The 25,375-nt window shown below is 42.6% G+C and overlaps 1 protein-coding gene across 3 annotated transcripts in view; it reads right to left on the bottom strand.

Annotated features, from left to right (window-relative positions):
• Window positions 1-1,366: 1,366 nt before the first annotated feature.
• The window catches only part of LOC111253991 (cell adhesion molecule Dscam1-like), a 110,747-nt gene continuing 86,738 nt past the window's right edge, over window positions 1,367-25,375 (bottom strand). The window contains exons 15-29 of one of the 3 annotated variants that reach the window (XM_022814409.2): window positions 23,387-23,457; window positions 21,478-21,715; window positions 20,794-20,943; window positions 20,368-20,535; window positions 19,502-19,656; window positions 18,157-18,310; window positions 17,617-17,889; window positions 15,038-15,139; window positions 12,754-12,939; window positions 12,352-12,548; window positions 10,776-11,298; window positions 10,166-10,493; window positions 9,194-9,246; window positions 7,543-7,834; window positions 1,367-6,285 (exon numbers count right to left, since the gene is read on the bottom strand). In XM_022814409.2, coding sequence (XP_022670144.1) covers window positions 6,072-6,285; window positions 7,543-7,834; window positions 9,194-9,246; window positions 10,166-10,493; window positions 10,776-11,298; window positions 12,352-12,548; window positions 12,754-12,939; window positions 15,038-15,139; window positions 17,617-17,889; window positions 18,157-18,310; window positions 19,502-19,656; window positions 20,368-20,535; window positions 20,794-20,943; window positions 21,478-21,715; window positions 23,387-23,457 — 3,104 coding nt within the window. In that variant the 3' untranslated portion in view covers window positions 1,367-6,071. Of the gene's footprint in view, window positions 6,286-7,542; window positions 7,835-9,193; window positions 9,247-10,143; window positions 10,494-10,775; window positions 11,299-12,351; window positions 12,549-12,753; window positions 12,940-15,037; window positions 15,140-17,616; window positions 17,890-18,156; window positions 18,311-19,501; window positions 19,657-20,367; window positions 20,536-20,793; window positions 20,944-21,477; window positions 21,716-23,386; window positions 23,458-25,375 lie in introns of those variants that run through there. The other 2 variants (XM_022814573.2, XM_022814737.2) reach the window with 2 other exon arrangements.

Genomic DNA, 25,375 nt, shown 5'->3' on the forward strand with positions numbered 1-25,375 from the left:
ATTTCTCGACGTTCCGAATTCATGTTTACGTGAAAGTTTCTAAGAAGTGGACGGGATTTAAAACCTGAAACTATTATAAATGACAACGTAAATTTCGAGCGACGTTGCCATGAAATACCAATAAGGGAACAAAATTCATAAACGATAAAAGGCTGATGTTTTGATCGAGTGGTCGTAGGTTAGGCTCAATTTGCGGTGCTTCTTTTTTCTGTTCGGAAACAGCCTTCGAGGGTAATGCCGATTTGGGAAAGTCTATGGGTATACTTGATTTTCAGCGTGTTATTAACTGATTAGAATGTAACAGGCTAAGTTCGAAACGTTTGCGCTAATTCGTAAGCTGTACCATTTGTGCATTATTTCTACCATTCATGAAATAGATCATTGCTGCAGGAGTCAATAGGTGAAGAATGGGAGTCAAAAAGTGAAGTTAATCTACATATAGTACTGTCATTGTTATGGATCAAGCGCAATGAGATCGCTAGAAAACATTATGAACAACTTAAGACAACTTAGTTCCAATATCTTACCTTTTATCTGATGTGCCCAGCCATATATCGCATACGGTGGCTGTTTTTGCTACGTCAGAGGCAAATATAGATCTCATTTCTTGCGAAACCTCGTCTGGCCTCCTCGAACCCCGCTACGTTCAAGCGTTATCTTATTCAATAGCTATAGTCTTGGATAACCGGAGTAGATACTCTGAAGTCTCTATTCATCCCCATAAACTCCAAAATTTACTAGATGCCTTGAAGGTTGAAAAACGATGGCCCCAGGGGATGCGGAAGGATGTGTGTCGATTTACAATGCTTGGGGTAGTTTTTTCTATGACGCCTCCACTACGCTACAGATAGAAATATTCTCATTATCATGGTGAAAATCATGAGCTTTATCTTTAAGTTCTCACTAAGCCATATCATAATAGCAGTGTTCAATAAGAAAACATTTAAGCGAATTTATTAATACTTTTTAGGGCCTTCCTTTTAAACTGCGATGTCAGTCGAAGCTTGAAACACGTTTGGTGAGTAGATAACTTATTGCAGTTTCAGACTGTTCGTATGTATAAATCGTATAATTGATACATATCAGCCATGTATGGAAAACTTAAAATAAATGTTTCAAGTTTTGTCCCCGGTGCTGCCGTGGGGTATTGCTTTGAAGGGCTGGTCATCGGCGCAAAACAAGGTGTACCAGGTCAAGTTTCGAAACTAGACCTACCTTCGTATCTCTCATTTTGGTAGACAAACATCTTACCGCTGCATTATCGCAGAAACTAATATCGAAGTCCTGGTGGTAAGCAGCAGATTTGAACTTGATAGCTAGCTAGGATCGTTGTCTTTGTAATTGTCCATACATGATCTTCCACATAACAATAACTGAAAACAATTTATTTGACGGTAAAAATATTAAACTTTATTTCTTCTTCGATTCTCATTCTCGTCTATTTAATCTTCAACATGTCATTCATCATCGGGGTGATACCTCATCACTATGCAATGGCCCATCAGAATTGTATATTCTCTCTTACATATAATCAGCTTCGTCGGAACTATCACCCATTCATCTACTGTTAAAGGTCATTATATCTAATTAGTAGCACAATCTTATCTATACACGTTGTTGTTGTTGTTGTTGTTATGACTAAGGCATCGGGTGACGCCTGCCCCAACGCCTAATCAACACAGACTAATTATTTTAACACAAACCCCCGACAGCGCCTCTGCGACGGTGTCCCGATCAACCATTCAAAATCCCGGTCGTTATGTTTTGCTTGAGTCATTGTGTTTAACAACACTTCATTATTATTAGACACCTTTCCGACAGTAGCTACGTATAATGCGCTTTTTTTGATTTTATTTCATAGTTTGCTTTCTGAATTCAGTTAGTTAGACACAAAGAATTCCATAGGTCACCCTCCCGTTTTTTCGGCCCAATTTGCCCACTTCCGCAGCCCAAGATAAACTAGTTATGTGGTTTTTGGCGCGAGTTCTGTGTTAATGTACACAGATATGCGTACAATAGAGATCTCGACGAGGTTCGTTACGTTCACCTAAAGCTTTGTTTTTCGCGTTTTTTTGCGCTGATTTTTCTTTTGAACGACATACTTCGCGTCTTTATCGAACGAACAGGCTGTTTATTTACATCTACAGTAAATGTTCCTGCTCGTGCGCTCTTATTTGATTCATTTTTCTCTACTTATTGTTATTATTATTATTATTATCATCGTATAAGACAACAGTATTTCTTTCAAATTTATTTTATGCAGAAATAATGATTCATTAGGTTGTTTACTTCTCGAACAATCGTTTATACATACGAGATCCGGCCAAGCAGAAGCGCTCCAAAATTTAGTAGGGCCAGTTCTAGTTGTTGAGTCAACCAACAATGGTGGCAGTCGAAGCTCGTCGTTATTATTGAACCACATCATAATTGTGCCTCACTACCCACCTAATTTGACAAAATTTTGTCTTCGTCCAACCTATACAATCGGTACCTCAGTTAAACGAACAATCGGCTAACATCTCCGCCATATCTGCCAGCTTTTTCAGATACTAGTGACGTGCCATTCCGTTATTAAGACGGTACGCGCCAGCCGCTCCCTCATAAGGCTGCAGCCATAACTGTCCTTGTAGCTGCTTTCGCTGATTTTTGTCTTCGATATTTACATGACGCTTGAATTACTAGCGATCGGAGGACGCTCAGCTTAAAATAATCTTACTCATCCCCTATTTGTTTTACCCTTTCGACTTGATGTAATCGAAATTAACTTACTTATTACTATCACCATTATAGTCACTGCCGCTACTATTCTTATCTGTTCGGTTTGCTTGCTAAGCTACGAACGAACTTCATTTTAACGGAAAATTATCATAAGAACTCAATGGTCCCTCCCGCTTTGCTGTCTGTTGTCGTAGCGGTTGCGCGCGAATTTTTCTGGGTTGATCGACGGAGACGGCATAAAAATGATGATAGATATAATAATTTCATTATTATTGCTAACAGTAACATTATTACAATTATTATTTATATTTACTGTCACTAATTGTCTCAAAAGGAACGAAGAATGGTTCATGGATAGTCTCAGCATTGTATCAGGCAGACGAGTTTGACGGACTTTGAAACTGAACAACTTTTGGACTAGCTAAGTTGGAATGATAGTTTCTGAATTTGCAACAGAGGTACTGTCCTTCAGTTGTTTCACAGCTTCTGAATAGCCATATATTTACCATTCGCATCCCTAGATGTAATTTCTCCATCTAGGACTTTTGGAAGTAAATCGATACTGGGGTATGCTTGTCCATTAGTTGTCCTTTTTAGGATATGGAAAGCCCCCTGTAATTATACAGACTAAATCCGGGAAGTAAGCGAGTTGAAGTCCACGTTGGATATTTCTTCGCTCAATCCAGGAAATCATTGAGGCATGGCAATTAGGTCTGGCGTTGTCATTAAGTAATCAGACTGGGTGCTTTCGATTGCTGTGCCAACGGTCCATGAGACTCATTAAAGAAACCGATGCCTCTGATGTCCATGGCACATACTGCCGCCACCTTATGTCCAAACCCGCTCAACACTGCTACCGAATTCAATTTCTTTCCGGGGTGACGCCATTCTTTCGCCCGGTGCCTCTCCGGTTGTTGATAGAGCTCGAAGTACGCCTCGTCTGTGGCCACCGCGTACTCCAAGCGGGATTTTTGTTGGTACTGCAAATTGCACGTGGAATAAACTATTTTCTACTTACCTGGAATCAATTCACGGGAATTCATTGGTTGCTCAGTTTCTGCATTTTCAGTATTTGAGTTAAAGTTCTGCGCCACGTTACGCCTACGTGAAGCCGCAGTTCTGGTCGATAGGATCTTCAGCTTCCAAGCTCTGCTTTCGTGAAGAGCCTTCTCCATTACGGCAATGCACTTTTGACTAGTGAACGTTGATTTTCGGAAATGAAAAACGTTTTCTCTTCTGAGTAAATTTCTGCCGAAGTGAACTCACAATTTTCTAGAAGGATGGAGCATTTACAATCCATATTTCGTTTGCTGACAGCACGTAGTTCAAAAGTCAGTCAATTTTAAAGTCCGCCGTGTTTGTCTGCAACAACCTAACAATGAACGGGGTAAAGAATTTTAGACGACCACCTTCAGGGCAGCGACAAGGCCACGTCATCTAATATGGGCTAATCCACACTACAATTAACCCGCTACACCGCTTACAAGTATATCGATAGCAGATTTAGGGAGTGACAGCTGTTCACTCGGTCTGTTTAAATTGCACGTTTTCACCTGTCTCTACACTCCCACTGTGCGGACCTGCGAACTTGATCGGCTAAAACCTACCTACCTAATGACGCCATTAACCCATGTAGCCTTAGAAAGACCATATGCAGTGCAGCGATACTCAAATCAACGAAAGGAAACCAACGTTTAATTCGTACCACCCTTCGCCGTCTAAACGAGTCGGCAAGTTCTGAATGTATAACATATTTTTCAGAGGATTAATTTTGTTATGTTTCCATTCCATGTGTTCTTGAACGATTTTTGTAGCGTGAAATTTCCTGATACGACATTCGTGTACATCTAGATCCTGATAACGCGTTAGTCATATCTAAATCGACACCTGTCACTATCGGCTGACTGTATGTGATCATCGATGTTAAGAAGGGGCCAGTATTGAAAGACAGAAATATCTGTGGCTTACAATACTTCTTAATTAGATAGATGTGGTATGGTAGTCGATCGCTAAGACTATTCGTGAGGCCATCCCCGCCGACCTTGCTATTTTGCCTACTATTGCTTTTCGTCCACCAGCTCGTAGCTTACTGAGGTGTTTGGTAATGAATTTATCTCGTTAATACACTCGCACTAGATGTGTTTAACACCGCGCATCACCTCATATTTTGTTATTGCACAGCTGAGGGCCCTTTCTCTTCCGTACATTTAGCCAGCTATCTTAACACAATCTTGACTTAATTACAAGTCCGCGCGTTATCTCCACACGAACATTTCTTTAACAATCCCCGCATCGTATAACATCAGGAAATTGGGGTTCCTATTTACACGGATGTCTGTACGTTTATATGTTTTTTATTATAATATCCTATTTTTAACTGTATCATTAGGGTCTGGGCGTAGCTCGTCTGTCTCGTTGCTTTTATCTTCTAGTTAACGAAAGGCAATAAAAGTAAAAAAAAAAAAAACATTGTATATGTATGTTCAGATTGACGAATTTTAGTACTATTGTTACCTTATCCAAGTCCGACAAACAGCGTATTCACCCAGGACGAAGACATCTGCTTTCGTTCTATGTCATTCGAGCCCCTGTAACGAGGCTCACATCTTTAGCTAGTATCATACATCCGTATTGCAGTGGCGCGCAAATTTGAAAGTTAGTCACACCATTAAATTGGCCTATGGCAACCGCTGCCTACGCTGTTTGCTTTATGCATTCAATAACCTAAGCTACATATACACGATGGACGTTGCACGACGCGAGACATGAAGTTTATCGTGCTGTGTTTCAGTTAGGCTCGGTTTTATCCAAATCTTCACTCTCCTCGACGTGCAACGTCCGGCGGAGTCATATACGAGCATTCACTATCTCACAAATATTCGAGGCGGATCATACGCACGAATCATTGTTAGGCTAATCACGGCCACCATTGTAATTTCCTGTACCTTTCTTACGTCTCTTCTTTTCTAAACAACACTTTTCATGTATATGTTATCGATATATACAAATGTGTGCAGCGGCCCAATCCACAGTCTAATTCGGCGGTGTTGCTAATCAGCGATTCCGTGTTCGAGCTTAGACACCTGTTCCGATGATACATATACTTAGCCGGTATAATAATAATAACGCGTACATGATTAAATCTGCAAACTAATCGACATCGATGAGTCACGCCCCCTTCCTCGCCATTGTTGTGCTACAGTTAGTAATAATAAAAGTAGCAAAAGACCTCCGGCATCAGCGGACGGGCCTATTTGATCGAAAGGCCACACTTACAGCGCACTTCACAAAAGGAATCGTTTATTTTTTTTTTCCGTTTTGTCTATTTGATCAATTTAATATTGAAGTTTGTTTTAGCTGCCGCCGTTGTTGCCCATGCCATTGAGGTGTTTGCTGGTCCGCGCCGTGGGCTGAGGCGTCTTGAAGGCGCTGCCTGTTAGAGTATTCTGGTTGAGCATAACGGTCAGTTCCTCTTGAGGCGATAACGGAAAACAGACGCTGGCTTTTGATGGCAATCGTTCAGTGACGGTTGTACCGCCTCCTCCAAAACACTCGTCACCTGCACATCTGTAAATAAAAAATCGAGGATGAGGTTTATTGAAGCGAAACTGTTTACTTTATACAGCATATCTCGTTAACTCAACTGTTAATCAGAATAATTTAAATCTTTCCTGGGCTCTCTTCATTAGTTGACCGTCACAAAAAACTAAACATCCATGTAGTCTTATAGGGAATTCTGGGGCCTTGCCTGATGTCTCCTTACTCAGAATATACGTCGCTCAAGGGGCTAACTGCGTTTATAAATAGATCTATGGTATGACTACGGATATATATATAGGTAGAGATGGCAATCATTAAGGTCTAGCCGACAAGCTTATTTAGACATTTTAGTTAAGCAAATAGGTTCGAAGCAGAAACCCGAGCTAATTAATAACAGTAACCTATTAATATTCGTCCGTTCAATTTACACTGTTAAAAGCTGTGGGAGGTTACAACGATGGATCACTAGTGACAAATAAACCTTTTTTAAAGCATAGCAAATTGACGCGTATCTGATATTTCCTCTAGGCGAAATTTTATTTATAATATATATATATAAATAATTATATATAAATCTAAGTTAGTAAAAACACTTAAACCAAGTTTGGTAGTGCTACATATTCTTTGGCAAGGTGGCGTGACTGTGAGGCAGTCACTTAGCGCTGTTACGCGGCCCATTTTCGTATATACGATTCTGGCCGTCGTGGTGGGTTGAAGCGTTTTTGGGTTTCCAAATGAAGTATGTTTCCGACCACATGATGACGTTTGCTTATACGAACTAGCAATAAAGCGCACGCCACCAGCCCTTCTGTAATATATACACGTCTATACATACTGGCGTCAAGCCGTTTTCTACATTTGCATTGAAATAACGACCTAATGTGTCTGATTTAAAGGCTAGTGTACACAGAGGAAACAGGTCCCTGGTTCGGAGTGCAAATACTTTCAGCAAGTGACTGCAGTGTACACACTATTAATAATCAATGAACGTATCATTTTTTTATTTCGTATATTTTGAAAAGATTGACAAATGACAGGTACGTTTGCATACAAACTACGTTTTGTCTAGAATATGGGGGACAGGTGGGATTTTGGCACCCACACAGCTGCAGTTTGGGTCTCGCTCGTTTTTGACTATCCTGGCACACATAATAGTTTTTCGTCCCTTGTCGTATAAGCATTTATGGCTATGGTGTGCCGGTTACCAAAAACGTATAGCCGTTGCGCGCATGGTGAAAGCTGATGGAAGTAAATGCCGAAGCGTTCGTTTATTGTTGTACAAACCTAATATGATTACAACGGCCGGGTGTCGATCCTTTGCGTCTGGCTACGGTCGCGTAAGCACTCGCCGCAGACATCGGCATGAGATCTCGCGTCAAGCTTGCGCTGTTCTTGCGTCGCTCGAGCGATGAGACTCCGTTCGAGCACCCTTGACGATACGAGCTAGCTATGGAAGACGACCATTCACTAGATGAATCTTCACTCGCCTCAGAACTCTGTAGATTCGGTGCCCGTTGGATCCGGAAGGGGGTCGAGTTCATCCAATTCGCTCCGTCATAAGTTTGACATACTAAAACTGAACATAGAAAAAAAAGTTGCTCAAGAATACATGTTTGACTTCGGTTCTGTTTATCCTTCCTGTGACTGCACCAAGGTACGCTAGAGTGCCGCTTACTTGAAGTAAAGTAAGTAAAGTGAGACGACCTCTACTTGGGTTGATATAGATATAATTGGTTATCGAAAAACTACTGACCGTTTCTCTAATTAGACAGCTTGAAATTTATACATCAGGTACTATCAATCAGATCGGCGTCGGTGCCACATTAAGGCTAGATGTTGGCAGTGGTTCATATGGTTAAATTGTTAGAATAGAATAGATACTGCGCTCAGATTTACGACACACTACCTGCTCGATTTTGTAACTTTATTAAGATAAGGGCACAACTTCTCTCTAGGCACATAAATAAAATTGAGCTACATACAACCGATGCATTATTAGAAGAGATTGCCCAATAATGGTACTCGCGGTTTTGTTGTGGAAAAAATTAATTGCAAAGTTGATGGAATCGCTGCGAACGGTGATGAAGTCTGGCTCGTGCATAGCCAAAATGGCGTTAAAGAACTAAACATCCATCAGTAAACAGTTTTGAACCACTCAAGGAAGGGTAGACACAAAAACAAACTCGATGTTTGGATGTGGCACGAACTCAGGCACGAAAACAATTTGCGCGATTCCTATTCCTATTTAGCCGACTCTACGGGCACGCAACGAAACTGAGCTATTTAGGAACGGTTGGCCACGGATAATAAACATTTAATCAATATACAAAAGGAAAGAGGAAATAAGAATAAACTAAGTATGTTTTACAATGAGCTCAGGCTGACGCTAAAGAAGTTGACGCTACGTGTTTGGCGGGGCTGGACAAGAAGTGTGCATTATAAGTAAGTTGGTTGTTTGGCTGGATGATCTAGCCGGACCCTACTATTAACAACTAACAAGATTACTACAAGTTAATGGAAAAAAAAAAATCAACTCAAACTGGTAAGCAGGAAAAGTGTTATTTGTCATAAATGCCATAATAACGCCAGACAACAAACATCATTAACTACAGAAAAGCCAGATGGGAGATTTTCATAGTCCAGATCTAGTACCAACAGATTATTATCTGTTTTGGTCTGTGCAAAACTTTCTTAGTAGTATTTAGTTTTAATAGAGCGGCACGAAAGTTACCTATCACAATTTTTCGCTCGGAAACCATAGAAGCTTTAAAGAAGCGATTATATATAAGGGAGGATAGCAAATAATCATTGATAAAAATAGGGCATATTTAGTTTAATAAACTTATTTTGAGATGTAAAAAAATTGACTTCAATTTTGGTTCGGTCAGTACTTTTTCAGTAAGCTATAGTATATATACATATGCTCGGCACTCACTCTTGTTTCGTGGACAGAGTTCTTGGTATGGATTTTGGAGTTCGTCGAATAGTCTGCAAGAGGTCGTGAACCTAACGTTAAGACTGAGTATTTGACAATAGTAGCACACTGAATTTACTTACTAGATATGAATGGTTCGCGATTACTTGAAAAGCAAAAAAAATCAAGGTAAGTTTAAGTTGCTACGCTGTGGATGTGCCCCTTTGTATCCCTAGGGTCTTGTGAAACGTTTACTTATTATCTAACGTTATTAGAAGATCATAGTTATTAAGGCAAGTACTACGAATTCTACGGCACATGTCTGTTCAGTGATAAAGCATCAATAATCTGCAATAAATTTATGAAGATATAGAACTATTCTACGTAGTGTAATTTTCCAAGTAAGACATTGTCTATCTCTCTCTCTAGTATACGAAGGTTCCGGTGATATAAAACTATTTTACAATTCCTAGGCTGTTAAAAGGCCATTTTTAGCAAACAGTTTGAAGTAGTACATCAATTCACAGTAAGGTTGATAAAAAGTTGCCAAAAACGATATTGGTAGCTTGAAAGCCTAGATGTGTAATATTGTAGTAGTTCAATATAACCTTTATCGTGCCCCACCATAAACTATCTCGTCGGAAAAGCTCGACAGAGGAAAATAAAACATTCATTAAAACAGTCAATTTTGTTTTCTTTATTGACTTCCGTCTCTGCTCAATCCGTTGGGTTCTCGTAAGACTCTAAAGGTGGCTAACAATGAAGGCCAACTAATCTCCAATGGCCAGGCGATGAATTCAATGCTACAGTATAACAGAAAGGTCAAGGCAAATACTAATATGAGGAAAAGCGAGGTACCCAGCGCTCGTGGAAATAGAAACGACGAGATAGTGAGAGAGAGAGAGAGAGAGAGAGAGAGAAAAAGGGGAACGTAACGATGCAATGCTATTGCAATAATTATGTCTAATTACGTGAGTTACGAGGAGCTCGTACTGCGCAGAGTCGAGTCGCTCCCGCTCGGTCCCTGGGGGTCCCACTCCGTTCGGTCCTGTGCCGTTGACCTGGCCCTGAGGCCCACCGCCCGGGTTGCCGCCTGGACCGCTACCACTACCGCCGCCTCTATGCCCTGGGTGGCCTAGTGTGTGGTGATTATGAACGGCTCCGGGATGCATGGCGTGCATCTGGAGCGTCTGATGGGCACTCTGACCGCTATGGCCGAGCGTGCCTGCGATGGCGCTCTCGCGTCGTGCGCACACGTCTGAGTCCTGACTCCCGGCGACTCGGAACGTCGCGTACGGCGTGACAATGTCATCCTCATAATCTGCAAGAAGTAGCGGACCGCAACGGTATGCGTTATTTGCTGACGACAAAGATTAATGGTTACATGAACGCAACAAAACAGAAGTGAAATCTAATCATTTAGGCAAAGCCAAAACTAATTTAAGGAGCAAGCTAGCTATTCATATTTGATTGTTAAATACATTATGCATGGTACATTTTAGCTTCGTACAGCGTTTTTTTTTTTTTTTTTTTTTGTAGAAAGTAAACAAAAACGCATGTAAACGTGATTGCCTACAAATAGCTATCTACAAGTATTACTTACATTGTAATCGTGCATCCGGATTACGGACCAGCGTACAATGCTGCGACTGCATCGATACAGGCGTAGCAAGCTTCGCAGGGACCTGATACGTTGATGAAAAATTGTTAATATGTCGGGGGCTGCCTCCACTAAATAGTGTATCGCATGACTCAATAAACTTTTTCTGCGTGTCGCCGGTAGACGGCGCTCGCGTCCGTTCATAGAGGCCGCTGCCATTACCCAGCGGACTCTGTTGGCTGTCCTGGAGAAACATTAACTGTCGACGTCGAACGTAAACGTAGCCGCTGATCGTCAAAATGACGGTGAGCGCAAACACTGCCACAATGACGGGCACGACGATTTGCACCTCTTCGAGAATTGAGTTCGTCGCGTATCCGTCATCGAAACTGTTGGCTAACGCCGGCGCGATAGTTCCACCTGCGATAGTGCGGGTAGCCACAGCGTAGATGTGTACCTGGCTTCCGGCGTCATTTGATGCGGCCACCTTTATCTCGTACCATGTCGCTGGACTGAGGCCGGTTATCTGTGGGAAAAGATAGCGCGCACATTGTTTCAATTAGACTATAGGCAACGAAAAACAATTGACTTGATGATAATATTCATTCAAAGGGTGATACTGTACAGGCTAACATTCGCTTAGCGCCGTTGTCGATGACGATTGACAGCACGCGAGACAGAAAAATAGCATATTCGTCGAGGGTCTTTCATGATGCAGGTGTGCCTCCCGTACTGCCTGAAAACTCATTAATAATTCATGCGGAGCAGCTTGGCAGCTAACGGAAAAATGTTTCTTTTTTTTTTTTTGTTAGAAAGCGAAGTGACTGAATTTCGCTTCACATAAACACAATCGTCCCAAACTGCAATGACCTATATAACCCCACGTTAGGGTGCCTCCTAGGCAGTCTTGCAATATTATCCAATGCAATAGCTTTTATAAAACGTAACTTGCCTGCAGTTTACTTTTCGAAAAGTAACGCTGAGACAGGCGGAACTGTAGTAGAAAAACCAACTAGCGCTTTTACTTCTAAATTATTCAACAAAAGTTAAACGAGGTGTGAAAAATTATACCTAGCTTTTGAAAGTTGATCAAAGAAAAAACATCCAGTACAGCAAAGTTGTAAGAGTTTGATAGCACCAAGGTTTTAAGTTAACGTCCTTTTGCTAAAATGGCATGGAGTGGCCCACATAAGCTCACTTTCCTTTATATTACTACTACTTCGAGAGTACGTCGACGAACGAAGTAGCTCTTGATACGAGTCGAAATTTGCCATTTCACTTGCTTGCTTTATTATTATATTACTGCGGGTTCTTCTGACTGGTTGCAGGTTCGATTAAGCTAGACATTTGAACTGTGCGATCTATATCACCGCAGCGGAGCGCATCTTACGAAGCACCATGAAGTCCAGACTCACCGGGCTACACATGCTCCGACTATATAATGCAATCCAATATAGAAAAATCAATCGTAGCTGTAAAGGCATACGACCATTTGCATAAGAGAGCTTGAAAAGACGATCTAACGCTTTAGCCTATTAAAGATTGACGAAATTACTAGAAATGCTACTCTCAAACGTACCACAACGCGGTCTTGAGCCTGGTTGTACTGCACTTGAATCCATTCTCCGCGTTCATTGGACGCTTGCTGCTTTCGATAGTTGATAACATAAGCGCGCATCGGACATCCACCATCGCTCCAGGTACCGAGATCGAGTGTTATTGAGCTGTTGCTGGGCGTTGCAAAGTCGTCCTGAAGCGGTGCAGCTGGTACTCCACCTGTCAATGCATTCACGTATTGTATTAAGAATCCATGTAAGAGCCGCCTCCTAGGTGTTTTTTAACTTAAGAACATAGAATGCACGCAAATCAGCCCCCTAACCTAACCCCCTTCCTCAACGTCTCCTGCTAAATTACGTTAAAAACTTTTAGTTGTGTTGTTCTAGTACTTAAATTAAGAAGACAATAGAGTTTTGTTATACACCTTCTGTCTGGCCAGTGATGATATCGCTGGCCTCTCCAACGGCTCCCGACCGTCTCGTACCGACCAGGTACACCTGGTATTTAGTGCCGCACTGGAGGCCCTCGAGAAGGTACCAGTCCTGCTTGGATGAAACTTCTACTTCTTCCCACTGACCGCCAAACTTTCTTCGGTAGTGAAGTATTAGTTCTGCAAAGTTATAAAATAATAAATTGACATTGAGCACTTTTCTACGCCTTTCCTATTATATACACGTACGGTTTATTGACCAAAACGGTAAACGATGCTCTGCGACAAGTCTTATTTTTATTATTCATGGAAACGTCTGCTTACAATCTGTGGCGGACATCGTTGTCCTTGACTCCGCGATTTAATGCGACAAATAAGATCGACTATATAGGACCGCTCAAAAAGCGCATTTCTACCTGATACTCAAAGACCTCAACCGAGCTATACAACCTACAGCTTAAGAATAAGACGGTACAAAATAAACACTTCGTCCGAGATAGAACAAAGGACCGTCAGGAGGTCCTTACCCTTAGATGGCCTCGGAATACCGTAAGCATCTAATTGATAGATAGTACACAGGTAATATAACGGATGTAATCCAATGTAACCAGTGTAACCATTGTGGGCACAACGATTACTTGGCCGCTACATTAGTAGGGCAGTGAGAGTGTTGAAACTCCTAAATAGTCTGCTAGCCTCGACTTCGAGGAGGAACCTTGAAACTACAGTCGAGCCACCCTCTTCACCTCGCTGTCGTAAGCACGTGTTGCTCGAAACCTTCTCAGACCTCGGACTTCTCAGCGTCCTTATGTGCACGTTACGTCTAGATGTGTCGACAAGCTGAGGAAGACAGGTCGCGGGTGCATGCTCTATCTGACCCCTCGCTATGACGGGTCCTAGTAGACTCGTGGAACCGATGGCCTTCTGTCTTATCACCGGCTTAGCCCTAGTGACTGGAACCATCCGAGAACACTGCTTAGTGTTCTCGAGTATCTGTGCGAGTTCCTCCCTCCGTTGCTGGTGCCCGGCATTCGACCACGCCTACAGAGGTCCAGCGATAGAAAGAGGCTTGATGAGAGCCCTGGACTGATGAGTCGAGGCTTGGTTAGCGAAGTAGAATAATGCAGGATCAGGTTCCTCATCGACGGCCGCTACCAGCAACTATCTTCGTATTCTGCACTAGTAGTCATACCAGTAGTAGTCGCTTGAGATCGTTAATAGCAAACAAGCCTGAAAGACGAGCAGGTTGCCCACGAGCGCCAAGCCTTTCCCATGGGAGAAATACTGAACATGACCTGGGTACATGGTAATGGGGCGACTATGGATACGAGATGAACGGACAAACGAACCAACGGGGGAGGGGGCTGCCGAAGCGTGGAAGACGAGCCAAGGATCGAGCCATTCAGATGGCCGATACTTCTGCTGCTGTCGGCAAAGACGAAACATTGCTATATGTATCGCGTTGTATGAGAATCGGACATGCTCGTTTCTAGTTCGTCTGATCAGCGCTGAAGCTATAAGTAGGTAGAGAAAACGAGATATTGTGCGAGATGAGAAGCCATGGACGATGAGCTTCGTGCATCACGAAGAACGACCAGTAAAAAGAGCGCTACTGGCACTAATATTAAAAGGGACCTAATGAAGCATTTGTAGATTCGGAACGCAAAGTAAAATAGCAGTGGCACCTTGGCTTAGCCATGAGCAAAACTAGGCATGTAAATAGCTCACCGGTTTAGGCTAACGTCAATATAGTAATCCGTCCATTTCTTTACAGTGAATATAGTCAGAGGTTAGCCTTATGTGCAGCGAATGCTTGTCTCGGTCCCCTCCACGACCTTATAGGAAAGATATGTTTCACTCTTCAACAGCGATCTGTGTTACTCGCCGTGAGGTAGTTAATGGTCATGACTACTCACTGTAGAATAAATATACTGGTAATATTGAACCGATGCGGCGGCGAACACCTGCGCACGTGTCCGTTACCGATCTTTTCGACTACGATTCGACAACGCAGAAAAATGGTTCATCCTGGAACAAGCGTAGTGACATTGCTATATGGTTGAATTTTGCTGCTAGGATTAGGGGCGGCAGGAACGATAGATGAAGTTAACGCCGCACGAAGTTTCAGTACTATTGTGCATGAAAAATCCTGTATTTGTACATGCATATATCCGTACACACGTACAATACAAGTTTAGTTTCTCACTCGCTTACACCTAACTGGTTTCTGTTCCGCCGGACCGCAGGAGCTCGACAGCCAGCCGGTAGAAATACTCACTAAACATGGCGTTCATATACTTTCGGGGTAGATCCCATCTAATCCGGAGCTCAGAGGTGGACGCTGACACTACAGAAACGGCGGACGGTGCTGGAAGTAAGCCTGAAAAGAAAAGCGAAGAAGGTAAAGAAACGATCAGTGCGAGTCGACACTAGACGCCCATGCACAAGCCGCTTGTGGCAGTTACCGACGTATGAGTTACTTCTGGCACTGCTAGAACTCGACCACTGTTTCTAAGCTGCCATCAATATCAAGCCATCTACGAGAAAGTGACTATCTCCTAAGAGAGGCTGTGATACGTAGAAGCTGCCTTTAAGCTCTCCAGCTGAGGATGATGGATAAAAAAAAGTCAGGCAAGTTTAGTCGCAGCTTGCCTCACTTCTGTAGGGAGCACTTCGTCAGTGAGCTAAGTGCCTCAACCCATCGCGGAAGGAGGGTTCGGACAGGTTCCGGATGCTGTGCCATGCGAAGGAATACGGCGCTACCATGGAACCGTTTGTACGTGAAGCGTATATGTTTGCGCGGATCTGGCTGCAATGTCTGAGCTTGGCTTGGCATGCCCTGCATCTCCACCTACCCTCTTTCACGCCGATTTTCTAAATCACTCTTTCCAAGTGACCCAACGGGAGACAAAGCTAAGTCTCGCTTGCGAAAGCGGCCAATTGAGAAGAAAATAACAGGATAGACACAATAGGCTAAACGAAGGTTCTCTGGGAAAAGTCGTCCAGCCGGGACCCATTGCAGGTGTAGCATCTACCGTTAGTGGCAGAACATAGTAAAGTAGGAAGCGATAACTTTTAGACGATCGACTAGCTCCGGGGAGGAAGAGCTTATCAGCGCGTCTTGTCGACAGAAGAGCTGTCGCTCGTATATCATAAAACGTGCAGTCAACAGCTAATCCGCGCGCGCATTAGACGTCGTGCATAAGACGCTAGGCGCGTCATTCCTTTTTAAAGATTTGGCTTTAAAGCGATAGGAAATGAAAGAAATTGAGAGCAGGCTGAACGGCCATCCTGTGCAGCTTTTGTTTAGTGTAATCTCGCCAAGGGAATCACTTAGAGTGTGCTACGCCCGGATACGTATGAGCTGCTCGATTTCCCCTTAGTTAACGTCAGGATTGGGTATCGACCCACAGAATAAACGGAGGAGGGTGTTCACGATGATGAGATTACCGAAAAGATAAAAAATGGCTTGAATTGATCGTCTCTTAAATAAGTCGTTATTAAGCATTTTCGATCGATAGTATAGTTCGAAGTATAATAACGAGCCTGGGTGTTAGCATAAGAAACTCAATGTCGTAGAGAAGTGAAAGATTTAAGTTTTTTTGCCGAGTGGCTTTTTTTTATCGACCTCCAAACGTTGACCTGCTCGTTCAGATATTTATATACAAGTCTACGATTATGAAGTCTGCAAAGTCTCTTTCATTTCTTTCCTTTTCTTTCATTGTGAAGTTAGTTCAAATAGCAAAATAGAAAGATGTTTGTAAATGTGAAAAAATTGACATTATTTTTTCTATAATGGAGTTGCGAGATCAAATTCATCATTTGCTACTAAAAACACCAATACAATATTGCGGTTACTCTCGTCTACGTAAATTGCGGACCAACTGGATTGCCAAAAACTAAATAGATATTGATGAATTAATTTTTCAATTTAATTACAATTTATTATGATTACGGCGCAAACCGCCGCAACGAAAAGCATCGCTAAACAGCCACTGTTTACAAGAATAGCCGTAGGTTATTTAGGTTCTCTTTTCTCAGCATTCGCCTTCCAGCCCCGAATCCCTGCTGCCGCAACCTGTGTATTTGTATACTTGGCTCACGTCCATGCTCTTTTTTCCGTTTCGTGATAAACAACATTAACTAAGCTGGCGGCAAGTATCAGGCTGGCACGTGCATAGGGTAGCAGCCGTCCTGAAGAGGCTCGCGAACTATCCTCCACTGTATATGGCTGAACAGATCCAGGACGCAGAGACCCGGCTCTCGTATACAAATTTTATGAGTTTGTGCACTTATAAATCTTACGGCTAGCTCTGCGGGGGAGCCACATCGGTTGGGAAGAGCCCGCTTCTGATTGGACGAGCGCAATAGCTAGAGAGGCTAGAGGACCCCGCGCGTTCTGCTAAAGGAGGGCGTCAACGCCAAAACGAGCTTCTGAACGAACCAGATGAATGGACCACAGGCCGCTTCCGTGTGGTTTCTTCATGTTACGATATATTAGGAACCGTGATGACAAAGAGAAATAGTAAAGTGCAAATGGTCATGGCAGTAATTCGAAAAAAGGTACGAACAGTAAAAACGACCTAAGTGGAATTTTGGGCCAGGCGAGTGCTAAATTAAGATCGGAGTAGATTTGTCTGGAGGGCATAGGTGCAATGTACATTGGTAATAGACAGGTATTGCGAAACCTGTTTCCATCAGTGTTATGTTAAAATTCTATGAATACAAACAATAGATGAGAGCTATAACCTACATGACGACTTTGTCTGTAAAGCGATTTTTGACCGTTTCAATGTTTGATCTAAAATATATGAGTTTTAGCATAGGTACTCAACTTTAAGTTAACTACTCTTTTACCTTTAATTTGAACTTGATAGTTAATCTCATCCGAGCCATGTCGATTTTCCACTCGGCAAGTGTAATTTCCGGTATGCTCATCGCTGATCTCGCTAAGCAGTACCGAGCCATTGCTGAGAAGCTGGAATCGATTCTTGTTTTTGTCAAGTTTTTCCCCGCGAAAATTCCAGACATTCGAGCCCGGTGGAACACCGACGCTGAGGCAGTTAAGTGTCATCGAAGAACCTTTGGCTAGGAAGACCCGCTCCGAGAAAGACGCTATTCGGGCGGGAACTAGCAAATAAAATAGACAAAAAATATTATCAATACGACATTCTATAATGCCCATCATTTTTTTTGCCGATGTTGTGAATGTAGCGTTCATATACATACGTAGCTTCAAATAGCAGTTGGCTTAGGCAATAGATCTTTTGCCAGTAATATCAGTGTTGTAAGCACTGAATCAAACAACCTAAACACACGTTTTCAACGGAAAAACGTTTTACGTTCAGTTAAAAAAAGCTGGCAATAATTATCTCTCAAGGCTCAAAAGTAACTCACTAGTGTCGCTTGTTGACTGAGACATCACTCGGGTGGATTCGCCTTCACCTATCTGTGTCGAAGCGCTCACCCAAAACTCGTAACGACGGTTAAGCTCAAGGCCAGTGGCCTCAAAGTATCGTTGGGAAGCAGCGACCTGATGTTTGCTCATATTCTGAAATTTAAAAAGCCGTAATTAAAGTACGTTTCATAGAAGTTCGCGTTTTCATACTGCTTTTTTTTTTTCGAGTTTTGGTCGGAAGAGTAATCTCTGCAATTATATCCGATACGCAGAAATATATATAAGGTTAAACTGAATAATTTCAAATAATAGTTATGGTAGGTAAGCGAAACAATGGTTTCTTTTAGCAATCTACCAGAAACGGTGACCAGTTTATTCTATAACTTGGCATAAAACGCTTAAATTATCAATAGGCAAAGGCAAGATGGAATTGAAGCTAAGAATTTTTGTTGAGGCCGGCCTTCAAGTCAGCTTATTTTTCTCTGATAAGGCAAACCAATTGGTAGTGCCCAAGAACGTATTTAGTTACAATATCAAAAGAAAAAAGTATATTAAAAAAAAAATCAGAGCTTTTCTATCCAAGAATAGACGCAAAAATTTTTCTAAGACGGCGTCTTTAAACGTTACAATCAGCCAAGCGGTTATCCAGCTTACTCAACCAACAAAGGTTCTAACGTCAACTCATTCATTTCGCCGTCATCTTCGTGTTTCGTATACCCCCCTTCTTGTACATGTTAGGAATTGCCAAAACATTTCTCAATCGTTTCGGGATCGTCGGCTGCACCCCGTGTCCGTCTGCCCGTCAACCAGGGGTGTGAAATCCCTTCGAAGCAGAAGGACGATGTGCTGCTACTGCCGCTGATATAAGAAATTGTTATGGTCCGGCAGCAGCAGTAACGTCCACTCTTATAGCGTAATGTTGTAGATCTTTTCTCTGTAGTTAGGTGGGACAGTCGGACGGCGACCTGCGAGATGAGGGGGTAGAGGAAGGAACTAAGGTAAAAACGTGGAATGACTTCGGTAGCAAACGATTTTGAGAAGTGGGCTAATAGCATGCGTTCAGGGGGAATGCGTGTTTCAACGTGCCGTACGCTGACCATGTTAGCGGCACACTCGGAGGCAGGAGAAGGCAGTGGATGCGCTGGTAAATCTGTGAGTGCGTATACCTGAACTAGCTTTTTTGTGTGTGAGTTTGTATGCTTGTTGGTTTTTTTTTTCGGTTTGGCCCCATCATCCGGTTCAGCGTAATAACGGTGCTGGACGATAGTTCGTGGCTTGCTGTGCACTGTACTGAGGGCGTGTAGTGTAGCAGTGTTCTGAAAGAAGCTCTAGTAAATGGCTTACATGGCTTCCGTTCGGCTTGTCGGTGCTGCCTACGCTTCGCTGGTAGAGCGTATACGTGGTGATGACTCCGTTACACTCCTCGGGGAGCTTCCAGCTGACGAGGATGGCCTGCTTACGATACGGAAGCGCCTTGATGTCTCCAGGCGGTCCGGGAACTGCGAGCAAGCACCGGGAAACGACGATATATAAGGAAGAGGGTTTGAGAGCCAGCTAATGTAAAATACGCTCCTGAGTTTCTCATGCATGCCCTGAGCATCGGGTGTAGGCACAGACCAGCGGTGACGATGTGGTCTGAGTAGCTACGAGCCTCCCATGTCTGTGCTATGTCAACCTAGGCGGCGGGGAAATGCCTTCCCAATGCTCTCGAGAGGTAGCCACAGACATGCTGCTACACACGACAAATAGCACAAATTACACCTCTATACCACATGACGACAGACAGCATCGCCGTAGATAAGAAGGGACATAAAACTTGCGTAAGACCGTCCTTTGCCACGCTGGCGCAATTTCAAGCGTACAACTCCTCGAAATATTTATTCAGATTGCTTTAGATATGGCAACCATAGTATGATTCTACTGGTTGGCTGGAACACTGCAAACTACTAGCAATGATCATCTGGGAGCTGGCTCACTCGTAGGCACATATAAACACACATAAACAGATTTCGAAAACGAATCCGCCCACACTTGCAACAAGTAGTCTTGCCTGAGGTTTACGACCAGTACAGCATAAATAAGATAGTTTAAAGTAACGAAGTAAACTAGTAGAGTTTAATAACAGCCCAAGATTAGTAAGTCCTTCTACGATCTTTGCACGATTCTAGTGAAACTGAAAACGCTGGTATAAATATCGGAAAAAAACGTACCATCCTCTAATGTTTTACAATAGACAGGGTCACTTTCAATTCCATCACCCTTTCGCGTTCGAGCCAATAACTGGATGGAGTAGTTGGCAAATTTGGCCAAGCTGTCAAGGTTGTAGTCTTGTTGTTCGCCAGATTTGATCACTATCTCGAGAATAGGCTCGTCGTCCTCTGCAATATTCATACATTAGATCGTTTGCATAGATCGGAACATTTGAAAAAGTTTAATAAACCAACGGCGCAATGGTTTAGCAGCTGAACCTATAGCTAAGAAACCGAGGAGACTGGCACAAGCCCCGCCAATGGTATATGTGACCCGACAGGTGTGATTAAATAAACAAATACATCAGTAAAGGAACGGAATGCTTAATAAAATGAGCGTATCAAATGGACCTTACGAGTCAACATATAGGTGATTGGAAACCTCACCGTCTTCATGGGATTCAGTCTTTCGATACCGAATCTTGAACCCTTCGAGATGGCCATGCAATGCATTATGTGGCGGAGGACTCCAAGTCACTCTGACTTTACTAGACGATTTAGCCTCACAAGCGACCTTTCGAGGAGGTCGGCTTGGTACTGCAAGACATAACCATATATTTAGACGCTTGAAAAAAGTACAAATACATTTTTATTCAAGTTACAAACCGATTCTAAATCCTTCTAGACTAAGTATGCAAACAAACGGTTTACAAAACCTGCTAATGAATCTCACCGCCAATAAATGTGGCTTTTCATGTTAACCGAACTGACTCCTGGGTGCCAAAATGGAGCGCCCGTTTTCAAAGCCAAAAGCCCGTTCGGTTTCCCGAACAGGTCAGACGAATTTTTAATTTTCTAAAGATGTCTGGTTACGCCATAACCTAAATATCTATAGATTTCTGTTTAAGTTGAAACACCAACGCGCTATTTTAAGCCGTAATCTGTCAAAGCGTGTGTTTTGATTAGGTCGAAATAGGTTTTTTGCACATTTCAAACTCTCGAAAGATCATTCATAGCCCTGCCAATAACATTTATATTGTTATAACTTTGTATATACCAACTTAAATACCTACTACTTACTGTACTTCACTATAATTGTTACTTATAGCAATCCTAAATCTAGCAACTGACCATCCTCCATTGTTAGCTTGACAATAGGGTCTGAGCGTGGGCCGGCGCCTTTCTTATTGTAGGCCTGTATGCTAACTGAATATCTTGTCCACTTATGAAGTCCTTTAAGCTCAGTTTCGGTACGCGGTTGACTGGAAGACTTAACGTCAACCGTTTTGTATTGAATTTTCTCACCGGATGAGTTGTAACCAACATAATAACCAAGGATATCGCCATTGTGCATATGCACCGGGGGAGGCTGGAAAATCGAATACGAAATCCAAAATATCTTGTTATATCATAGATGTATAAGTGTATAGAGGAATGGTTTTGCATACACAAAGTGACACAAAACTTTATTGAGAATGAAAAAATTCATTTAATAGTTAAGGAGTGTTCATTAGTTAAATTCGCTACTTATTTTACGTTCTTTTGCTAATTAAGCAGATGTGATTATAAAGAGTATTCAAACACATTAGCCCCACCCTATATGTATATACGTCTATTATAAGCTTGCTGTGCCACATATAACTATTACTGAACGAGTTCTTCTAGATAATTCATCAGTTATTTTGCGCTCAACTTTATAAGCATAAAACATACATTTTCAATTTCTACCTGGATTTATTCAAGTTCTCTTCTTTGCGCCATTTTCACCAGCTTGCTCTTTGTGATCGACTCAAAAGTTCCTTAATATACCTTTATTTGCCGTCACGATATGCCTTTCTCATCGTCGTTTCAACAAGTCAAAGTTGGCTGAATTTCACAGTTTGCCCCTAGCCCAACCGTCCTTTCGACCTACAGTCGATATATCATAAGCGTATAGCGTACGAAATAACTCACCTAAAGGACAGCCTTCTTAGAGCAACTCAGCTCTTTTTAGGCTTGCCTCCCTCATCTCCGAATCGAGCAAAAACAAGCAGAGAAAGGGCGCTCTGACAGACGACACAGTGTGACCAATTTCGTCTAGCCTGTGTTATCGTAAGGACAACTGCACAGAGTTCAGCTAAACCACGACCAGCGCAGTCAGGACCACTATTACTGTTACTATTATGAGTATTACAATAATAAGTTATTTTTGCTTTCTCGAGGGATGGCACACTCCATGTGGGAATAACGACGGGTTTGGCTGTACACGACATAATTCACTCATGTTTTATGTCCTAAGCTGTGCTACTTTACTCCAGCTAAGCCAAACGGATCTGGCTGACAACGGCCTGGCTATGTGGCGTCACTGCGGCCTCATATCGCCTTTTCGAACGTGCATGTCAACCTAGTTGGCAGTGGGGTCGGGGACCGTGGGCCGCCGCTTATTGCGAATCTCATCTATGTCCTATATAGTGCCGCCTTCAACGAGTGATCTATTGATCGATAATTCTCACATTGTCATCCGTTGCACTGAGGACAGAAGATGACGGTCGGCTAACAAATGGAGAAACGTTATGAGATTCATGCGATTTACGATAAATGTTAATTCAATGATGATGACATTTACTCGTGAGACCACTGAACGTAATCTCGAAGAAAATTTACGATTGAGATAAAAACATAATGAATCATTACCATTATTGCTAAATTTTGGGCTCTGGTACTGGCGCGTACGAATCTTAACTAAAGAAAAAAATAAGCCGCTATCAGATGAGAGAATAAGCAGCATTCAATAACATCCCAAAAACACAATTTGTGGCTATGTTCAACCTGTGTACAAATTTTCTTCTATTTTTTCAATCGTCGTGAAGTACCTCCAACCATGCTTGTTTAAAAAAAAACTATACATATTTTCTCCTCCGAAGCTTATTCATGCTCTCGTATTGCTCTATCGTCTCACCTAGCTTCATTTAATTTATTTTGACGTAAATTCAAATTAGATCCGTCGTTTGTCCAGTGGCGAAATCGGATTTCATGTCCTCAGGGGGATCAGCCTACTTACCATCCATGAGACTCGTAACGAAGTCGAAGATGTTGGCTCAACGCTAATTTGTTCCGGGGGACCCTCGGGAACTATAGGACACAACGGAAAAAACAAGAAATATTAAATACTTAACACTGGCTCTGTTTGTCCTATCCTAATTGAAAATACGAAGTATTTGCCCCAAATACTTTCGAACACCGATATGAGGCTTAAGCTGTTTCCCTGAGACTGTATCGAGTATTTGATAATGTCGCTACTGTTTTAGGCCGTGTGTTTTAGGACTTCGTTTATTTATTCTAGAGTGTCTAGTATGTGACGACCTGTGTATACTGCTAACTTGGTCCATTGGACCTATTTGATTGCATAAATCTTTAACAAAAATTATTACGGCTTATCGTTCGGCGTTCGGTCACTGCTATTTCTCTTTAACGTTTACCTCACAACACACAGGAAACACGTTGAGTACATTTTATCGTAAGTAGATTTTGATTACCCTTTATCTAGCCTAGTAGGGACGAACGATAATCAAACGTCATCAAACCCTACATGAATTGTGACTGAATACAGATCAAACAAAACGTTCGCCTGCAAATCGAAACTGATAATCGGCGCAATACATAGAGCTCAGAATTTGTCACACGCGACGATGCGTGCATAAGGAAATACCAGTGCGTTTGAAAAAAGTAGATCCGCTTTAAACGCCTCACTCTGCCTACTGACTACGGACCCTGTGTAATGCTCTACGAGGGTAGTTTATAATGTCGCATGAATGGCAGCTTAGCCAATGCTGATTCTGGGTAATATAAAGGAATTTTGTAAATTCTAAACCAGCCAAAAAGGATTTCTAGGTATTTGTCTATTGGATATTAGCATTATGTTGAATATCGCGTACCCAACCACTATCTTGAATTAGGCTAACGTATTTTACGTTGCCTCTGAACCGGCATCCGCTCATTGACTCGCTGACTTGGTGTGGGGGCCAGATGAGTCAGGTCTTACTAAGTGTCGTAAAATTTACATATTGCGCCTGCATTACGCCAGCACCCGGTACCCAACCACTCACTGCAACTGGGTGCTCGAAGCACACAATCATCCCTGTAGAATGAAGCCTTCGTCGTCTCGCCATCATCCAGCATCAATCCGTTGATCCTTTATTTCGCTCCTATAAGTAAGAAGCTCGTGTTCTCTAGAATAACTTCAGCTCGATAACAAATGGCTGAGGACAGATGACGATTTCGAGCCCTTAGTCGCAGGGTCTCGCTTACACCCAGGCACGCTTCCTTGCCGCGAGCTTTTCCGCCCTCTTCTTCTTCTTTCCATTTCCTTGAACCTGGTCGAAATCATTGAATCTGTACCAGTACGAACGACATCGATTAAAAAATGATAATGGGAGCTAGAGAGGTGGGTTCATATTCTCGTGGAACGATGCTGCCAGCCGGGACAGAGAGAGTGCAGAAAGCAGCAAATTTCCTCGACTTCGGCCACCATCTGCGCAAATCGAGGTTCCGGTTCTGGCCTTTAGGTTTCCCGATGAAACAAAATATCAAACAAGGTCCTGCCACCGAATTCTATTGCCATCGTGGACCCACACGCGCTCCAGCTCGTAGACGGCGCCTGTTGCTGTTCAAGACGGGAATTGAAATTGGATTTGGATCCAAATGCTGTTGGCCGCTGAATGCTTAGCTTCTTGGCCCTGTCGGTAAAACTTGTAACCACATTTATCCTGAGGGCACAGGAAATCACAAAATGCCGCGTCTGTTAGCATAGCCTCGTCGGACATGGAGCTTAAGTGAAGAACAAAGCTTCACTCGAAAAATGATACACTACCGTGCTTGCCGTCCGTTCCTGCTGCGTTTAGTTGTTCCGTCACTACAAAACGGAAGTTGTTGCCGGCGCAAGGTTTAGTTATGACAGGTATCATTGCACTACTGTTGCTGCCATCTGCAAATGACATTCTACTAAAAGCGGGTTATTTACATCGGTTTCAGGATAGCGGTGTCGTCTGCA

This window comes from Varroa destructor, unplaced genomic scaffold (genome assembly GCF_002443255.2).
Source record: "Varroa destructor unplaced genomic scaffold, Vdes_3.0 BEIS01000001.1, whole genome shotgun sequence".
Lineage (NCBI taxonomy): Eukaryota > Metazoa > Arthropoda > Arachnida > Mesostigmata > Varroidae > Varroa > Varroa destructor.